An 8018-nucleotide genomic window follows, 5' to 3' on the forward strand; every position below is an offset into this window, starting at 1 on the left:
GAAATTATTGAGACTATTTGGTGTTTAACTTTTTTATAGAATCTTGACTAGATTGACGCGTCGATAATCGTTTTTTCATCAACAATACAGATTTAGGGAATAATAAAATTGTAAATATTAGACTAACTTTCCAATAACCCATATAGAAATGATATCAGATGATGTGCGTCCATCAAAATCACACAACTTCTATAGTTTCTTGAGAATATTAACTTGGTGATGACAGTTTTCTTGTCATCTAAATAGATTTCGAAAAAGAAATTGTTGAAACAATCACACTCATTTTTGAGATTCCTTGTATTCATGAAAATCACACAACTCTTATACAGATTTCGAATAAAAATTGTTGCAAAAATCAGACTCACTTTTTAAAACACCTTGTAGAATTGGAACCAGAAGATGTGCACTCATGAAAATTACACAATTGTTATAGAATCTTGGGAAGATTGATATAGTGAAAACCGTTTCCTTGTCACCCATACAGATTTCGAGAGAAAAATTGTTGCAACAATCCGACTCACTTTTTAAAACACCTTGTAGAATTGTAACCCGAAGATGTGCGTTCATGAAAATTACACAACTGTTATAGAATCTTGGGTAGATCAATATAGTGAAACCGTTTTCTTGTCACCCATACAGATTTCGAGAGAAAAATTGTTGCAACAATCCGACTCACTTTTTAAAACACCTTGTAGAATTGTAACCAGAAGATGTGCGTTCATGAAAATTACACAACTGTTATAGAATCTTAGATATATTGATAGAGTGAAAACTGTTTTCTTGTCACCCATACAGATTTCGATAAAAAAATTGTTGCATCAGACTCATATTTTGAGTTTGTAAATCTGCATGGGTGACAAGAAAACGGTTTTCACTATATCGATCTACCCAAGATTCTATAAAAGTTGTGTGATTTCCATGAACACATAACGTATGGTTCCAATTCTACAAGGTGTTTTAAAAAGTGAGTCTGATTCTTGCAACAATTTTTTTCTCGAAATCTTTATGGGTGACCAGAAAACGGTTTTCACTGTGTTCATCTATCCTAGATTGTATGAGAGTTGTGTGATTTTCATGAACGCACATCTTCTGGTTCCAATTCCACAAGGAATCTCAAAAAATGAGTAAGATTGTTTCAACATTTTTGTTTTCGAAATCTGTTCGGTTGACATGAAAATTTTTATCACTACATCAATCTACCTAAGACCTCATAAGAGTTGTGCGATTTTTATGCACACACATCATCTGGTTCCAATTCCACAAGGGGTTTTAAAAAGTGAGTCTGATTGTTGCAATAATTTTTCTCTCGAAATCTGTATGGGTGACAAGGAAACGGTTTTCACTATATCAATCTACCCAAAATTCTATAACAGTTATGTAATTTTCATGAACGCACATCTTCTGGTTACAATTCTACAAGGTGTTTTAAAAAGTGAGTCTGATTGTTGCAACAATTTTTCTCTCGAAATCTGTATGTGTGACAAGAAAATGGTTTTCACTATATTGATATACCCAAGATTCTATAGGAGTTGTGTGATTTTCATGAATTCAAGGAATCTCAAAAAATTATTCTGATTGTTTCAACAATTTCTCTCTTGAAATCTGTTTAGATGACAAGAAAACAGTCATCACCAAGTTAATCTACTCAAGAAACTATGGAAGTTATGTGATTTTGATGGACGCACATCATCGGATATCATTTTTATATGGGGTATTGGAAAGTAAGTCTAATATTTCCAATTTTATTTTTCCCTAAATTTGTATTGTTGATGGGAAAACAATTATCAACGCGTCAATCTACTCAAGATTCTATAAAAAAGTTTTACACCAAATAGTCCTAATAATTTCACGTTCAACCTATAGTGAATGGTTATTTCCAGCCACAGATATCAGTACAGGTGCTAATAATTTCGTATCCCAACCACAGATTTTTATTTTCCTTTACGTCAGCATGTGTGGCTAGAAATCTGTGGATAACTTCACGCCAATAACATTTTTTACTCTGTACCGCTATTATTTTAGTCACTTCAACATTTCGTTCAAAATTTCACACATATTCATACATATTTTTCTTTGTTACAGTCTATTCACATCTGGAGCACACTACGGGGCCCATTCTCCAGGAGAAGCTAAATCTGGATATCCTTACTTTGGTGCAATGGAAATGTGTTCAAGTAGAGTCCACTGAACATCGGATGCCTAAGATGTGGTGTGAAATATGCTTTAACTTCTTATGATGTACTGTTTGGAACTTTTGGTGTAGTAATGAATATTACTGGAGTTTTTTCCCAACACCAAAACGTTATTTTTACACCCCGACACATGTTTCGATCACCAAGTGATCATCTTCAAGAGAAAGATAAAACTCTTGAAGATGATCACTTGGTGATCGAAACACGTGTCGAGGTGTAAAAATAACGATTTGGTGTTGGGAAAAAACTCCAGTAATATTTATGCTTTAAGTTGTTCAATTCGATTAACAATTAACCTAAACGCAATAAATATATTTGTCAATAATTCACTGATGATGTTGATGATGTATAGACTGACACATTTGAAGAATTGTAGGTTATTGGATTGCATATAAACTGATTTAAATGTAATTGTAGTTTAATGGCCGATATTATACTGTCAAAAGTACTTAGAATTCTAGTTGTACATATTAATTTATTCGATTTCTTTCAAATAAGGATGGTGTAACTGTTGTAAATATATTTCTCTGAAAATTTGTATGACTTTCATTGGAGTTTCTGAAAAAATGTGGGATTGAAAAATATCATGAATTTTTGGTTCCTGAAGAATTTTTTGTTCAACCCCTCCTTCAATGAATCAAATTATTGGCTAATTACGACTTAAGGAAAGTGTTTAGATGGATTAATTGATAACGACTAACAGGATCCATGAATGAAGTATTGAAATTCGAGTGGATATAACACAATAATTTACTTATTCTTGATATCCATCGTGATTATTATAATATATACAGTGTGTCTCAGAATTGATGTTACAAAAGTTAGAAGAGGTAGGACATATATTTTAATTCCGTTTGAACATTGTGAAACCAAGCTCTGCTTTGTGAGGAATCAATTATAAGGATATTTTTTTGTTTTTGAAGCTAGAACGAAAACTTTCAGGTAATGTCTCTTTTTTGTTCATGATATCTGTACCAGTAAAACAGATAAGATTCAAAATATATTGCATATAAAAATCAACTCACATTGAACAATACTTTTTCCAAATCAAAAGACAAAGATCCAATTTTAGACCATTCAAATGTAATCTACTACATCCCTTGCGCACAATATGATAAAAAGTATATTGGCCGAACCAAAAGGAAATTGGAAGACAGTATTTGTTCTCATAAAAACGATATTATAAATTTAAAAAAACTGTACTCTAGCTCAACATACGGTTGAACTAGACCACAGACCTGATTATGATAATGTGACTATCTTAGAACATGAAGCCAATTCAAAAAAGAGAACTTTTCTTGAAATGACAAAGATATTTAATGAACCAAATTCAATCAATTATAGAACTGACATAAATCATCTTAGCACAATTCACTCATATTAACTAATAAGTCGCCTTCTTGAAGGTGGAACGAATACTTTCAGGTAATTTTCTGATTGATTCGGCCGTTACTTGATGAAGATCCATAGTAATTTCACGAACTACACCTGAACGATTAATCACTATTTTGTTCGTAATATCTGTACCAGTAAAACAGATAAGATATAAAATAGGGACTTCTAATAACTGATATAAAATGAATAGATAAGTACTTTTTGATCACTTCCATATTGATTTCAATTTAAGAGCCACCGGTTATGTTTCGCTTGCGTTTACGCAGCTATTTTTATCAAGTACTTTCTTGGTTTTTCTCATTTTGTCTTCATCGTCATCATTTTGTCTTCATGGGCATCGTCAGTACCGGGTAGGTACCCAATAGGCTGAAACAGCTGTCTCCGGTGGCTCTTAAATTGAAATCAATATGGGAGTGATCAAAAATTACTTATGTATATATACAGTGTGTCCAAGATAAGGAACCTAAGCATGGGAATCTCAGTACCTGTTGGAGATACAGCTTAGGTTAAATTAGGAAAAAGTTGTGTTCTTTAAAGCTTATTTACATGCCGTTTAGAAACTTGAAGAATTTTCATGGCCTGCTGAGATATTTGGGAAAAACGAGAATTTGACAATATCAATTTTATTTTTTTCTGACTTTATTTGAAAATATATCAAAAAACGAATAACACTTTTTCATTGGCACTTTCAAGGTACTACACGATGGTATTTTTAGTTTTTATATCCGACGTTTCGTTTTCAAAAAATCATCATCAACTTTATTTTTTTAAATAGCCCGAAAAAAAAGTACACCCTGTATCTGATTCCATTTTTTATTACGAATTCAACGATGTAACACATGCCATTGTTTTCTTTTTAGTTCAAGGAAAAATTGCATTTTTTCTATTTAAAAAAAATCTTTAAGTAGGCGTTGCCTACTTAAAGATGTAGTGTGCGTGTTTCTGGCTATTGGCCTCATCAGCGCGGTGCAGCCAATTGCAAAGGTAGACAACAACTGGTTACCAAAAATGAAAAAAAAAAAAAAAAAAAAAAAAACACATATGCACGGTGTCATCAACAGGGGACAACCGCACATTTGTGGTTTCAATTAAAAGACCCAGCATTCCCAGGCATCATCTAACATTACCACGTAGGCAGCTATAGCTACCTGCGTGACTTCCGGGTCCAGGATATAGATACAGAGATATAGATATTATTGAGTATGTATGATATAAATCAAAAGGAGGAAATTCGATGAGGCCAATAGCCAGAAACACGTGTCCGCGGTTTGCCTCCATATTTCTTGAGTGTCATGTCAACGAATTTCCTCCTTTTGATTTATATCATACACACTCAATAATATCTATATCTCTGTATCTATATTCTGGACCCAGAAGTCACGCAGGTAGCTATAGCTGCCTACGTGGTGATGTTAGATGATGCCTGGGAATGCTGGTTGGCTCCTGTTGATGACACCGTGCATATGTGATGTTTTTTTTTTCATTCTTGGTAACCAATTGTTGTCCACCTTTGTAATTGGCTGCACCGCGCTGATGAGGCCAATAGCCAGAAACACGTGTCCTCCTTTTGATTTATATATATATATATATATATATATATATATATATATATATATATATTGAAATGTATTCTCTTCATTCGTTACAGGGCAGACACGTTCGAAATTGACAATACCAGTCCTTTCAAATGAATTTCACTAGTTTGGACTTCCATTGTCTACTATATAAAATGATTTGAAATCCCTGAAACAACTAAAAAAGAAGAATTAAAAATGAATAGCTGAAAATAACAGTTATATTAGCAAAATAAACCTGAAATGAAATAATAGTGAAATAAATTACAAGTAAAAATAGAACAACTGAACAAAAAATAAATGAAAACAAAGAAATGAAAAAGAAAATAAAAAGTTGATAGATTCCAAGCCACGTTAGTTCACGACGTTTCGATTGTTAGTATCTACAATCGTCTTCGGGTGATGACTGGACTGATTCCTCCGAGAGATGACTATTTATAGGTCGTTCGAGTACTTTCACTTATCCCCGCTTTCCATTTTCCGCTTCACTGGTTTCGTGGGAGACGACCGTTTGGCGGGAGTTGTCATTTTTCGCTTGATGATGGGTTTTCATATGTTGCGTATTTCTACGCTGGCTTGGCTGTATACGTTGTTGGACAACATGTATGCGGCTTCCTTGCATTTTCTCTTAAAGCAATGTTCCTCTCTGTGTATGATCTCAGCTTGGGACCACTCGATGTTGTGTTGATGGGTCCAAACATGGTCTGCTATTCCTGATTTGCTGGTTTCCCCTCGCTGTGTGTGTTTCTTGTGCTCGGCAATGCGAACATTCAATAACCTCTTAGTATATAGGATTTTCCGCAATCACAGGGTATCCGGTAAATGCAATTCTTGGTTCATTTACCGGATACCGCGTTTGGTGGCCTGGTTTTCGTGAGGCTCCTACGGATAGAGTTACCGGATCTGAAACAGGTTCTGATGTTGTACTTGGAACTAATTTTTTTTATCCTCTCCGATAATCATCTGATGTAGGGAAGTGCAAGCACTGATTGGTGAAACTAAGAGGCTATTGAATGTTCGCATTGCCGAGCACAAGAAACACACACAGCGAGGGAAAACCAGCAAATCAGGAATAGCAGACCATGTTTGGACCCATCAACACAACATCGAGTGGTCCCAAGCTGAGATCTTGCACAGAGAGGAACATTGGTTTAGGAGAAAATTCAAGGAAGCCGCATACATGTTGTCCAACAACGTATTCAGCCAAGCCAGCGTAGAAATACGCAACATATGGAAACCCACTATCAAGCGAAAAATGGCCAACTCAAGGATTTCAAATTATTTTATATAGTAGACAATGGAAGTCCAAACTAGTGAAATCCATCATGAAACATTGTCAATCACCTTCAAACAAAAGTCCTTTCAAATCTTGTTTTCAGAGCCTGAAATGCCCTTCCATCTGGCTGTCTTCTTTCGGGGAACTTTCTTTGTGAATCCTAGATGCAAGGAGGCATTTTGCGTCACTTTTCCCCAAAGCATAGACCATTTGCACCATATTTTCCAATACATAATTCATAATAAAAATAATTCAATCTACATGCGGAAGCAACTTCAAAACATGGCATTATTGACAGATCCCGAGATTCATTTTTTGATGTCAGTCATGGATAACTGGGTTTTTAAACCGCTCATAATTATCACTAGATGGTATGATTAGCTTGAATATTCGAAAAACAAATTTAAGTAAGTGAACGTAAAAAAATACTTTTTTTGTGGTTACATTTACTGAAATATAATTTGTAAAATATCAGTTTTTTACCGAAGCGTAGAAGGGCCAAAGATTATTTGTTCCACCATTATTTCGACTTAAAAGTCGAAATTTCGACTTTTATCTCGTAATTTCGACTTTTATTTCGTAATTTCGTATTTTATCTCGAAATTTCGAGTATTCTTCCAAAATGGTAATAAATATCTACTAGAAATTTCTTCAGTTGTAGTGAAAAACTGAATTTTAGATAAGTTTTGATAATGAAGTAAGGATATCAATGATCAGATTGATTTACTATGATGAGAAACTAATATTTTGGCCAAAGTCGACTTTCTTCTACTCGTGCGGAAAGCATTTACTTTTTCGAAAAGGTACTGAATAATATCAATGCATAATTATCAATCTAAAATGTATTGAAATAACATAATTAATTCACTTCTCAGGTAAATGTATAAATCAATTATGGCATAAGGATCTAGGGACCTTGTGTAATTATTTTTTTCATAAAAATTGAACATAATTTCCAAAAATCTTCATCACAGGCTGCCCGGAGATATGTACACTCTGACGAAAAATGTTTGAAAGATGGAATCTTGATGAGGTGATCTGTAACTCCATAAAGGGAAGGCATCGCATACAATATACGTGGTCTCCCTGCTGGAGAACTAGCATTTCTTGTTTTCCGTATTCTATGAATACTCCATTCAAAACATACTTGATCAAGATCACTCTGAAATAAAAACTATAATTAACATTTCATTTACAACAACTCATCTCTTACTTGTACTAATGGTATGAAACAAAATTGAACTAGAGACTTGTCCGAAAATGATGCATCAAATAAATTGTCTCCTATTAGGGTTTGAAATGAATTCATCCAGTATTCACATTATGTTTACGTAATATAGACAACTAAGATTCTATCCTTTGATTGTGCATGATTTTTTCATACAAAAAACATGGTCGATTTGTTGATTCACTAAAAACTTCATGAAAGGCTTTTTGTATCCTCTCCATTACTTCATTTCCAGTGCCCATATCGGTTCGTGTAAAGTTCTGGGACATCCTCCTTTTAAGAAACATCCTCCAATTACCTGGGAAAATTAGAATTCATGTGGAAAAATATGAATTGGCAGCTATACGAACATC

General features: G+C 34.0%; 1 protein-coding gene across 2 annotated transcripts in view; it reads left to right on the forward strand.

The window, feature by feature from the left end:
• The window catches only part of gsb (paired box protein gooseberry), a 76208-nt gene extending 73480 nt beyond the window's left edge, over window positions 1-2728 (forward strand). For both annotated transcript variants that reach the window (XM_023168463.2, XM_023168462.2), the window contains one exon: window positions 2083-2728. Coding sequence is in view for 1 of the 2 variants with exons in the window: in XM_023168462.2 (XP_023024230.1) it covers window positions 2083-2188 (106 nt within the window). In the remaining variant the exon portion in view is untranslated. The remainder of the gene's footprint in view (window positions 1-2082) is intronic.
• The last annotated feature ends 5290 nt before the right edge of the window (window positions 2729-8018 follow it).

The sequence above is a fragment of the Leptinotarsa decemlineata genome, unplaced genomic scaffold (assembly GCF_025532065.1).
Source record: "Leptinotarsa decemlineata unplaced genomic scaffold, Ldec_3_MD MMD2_tig00026358_RagTag_RagTag, whole genome shotgun sequence".
Classification (NCBI taxonomy): Eukaryota; Metazoa; Arthropoda; class Insecta; order Coleoptera; family Chrysomelidae; genus Leptinotarsa; species Leptinotarsa decemlineata.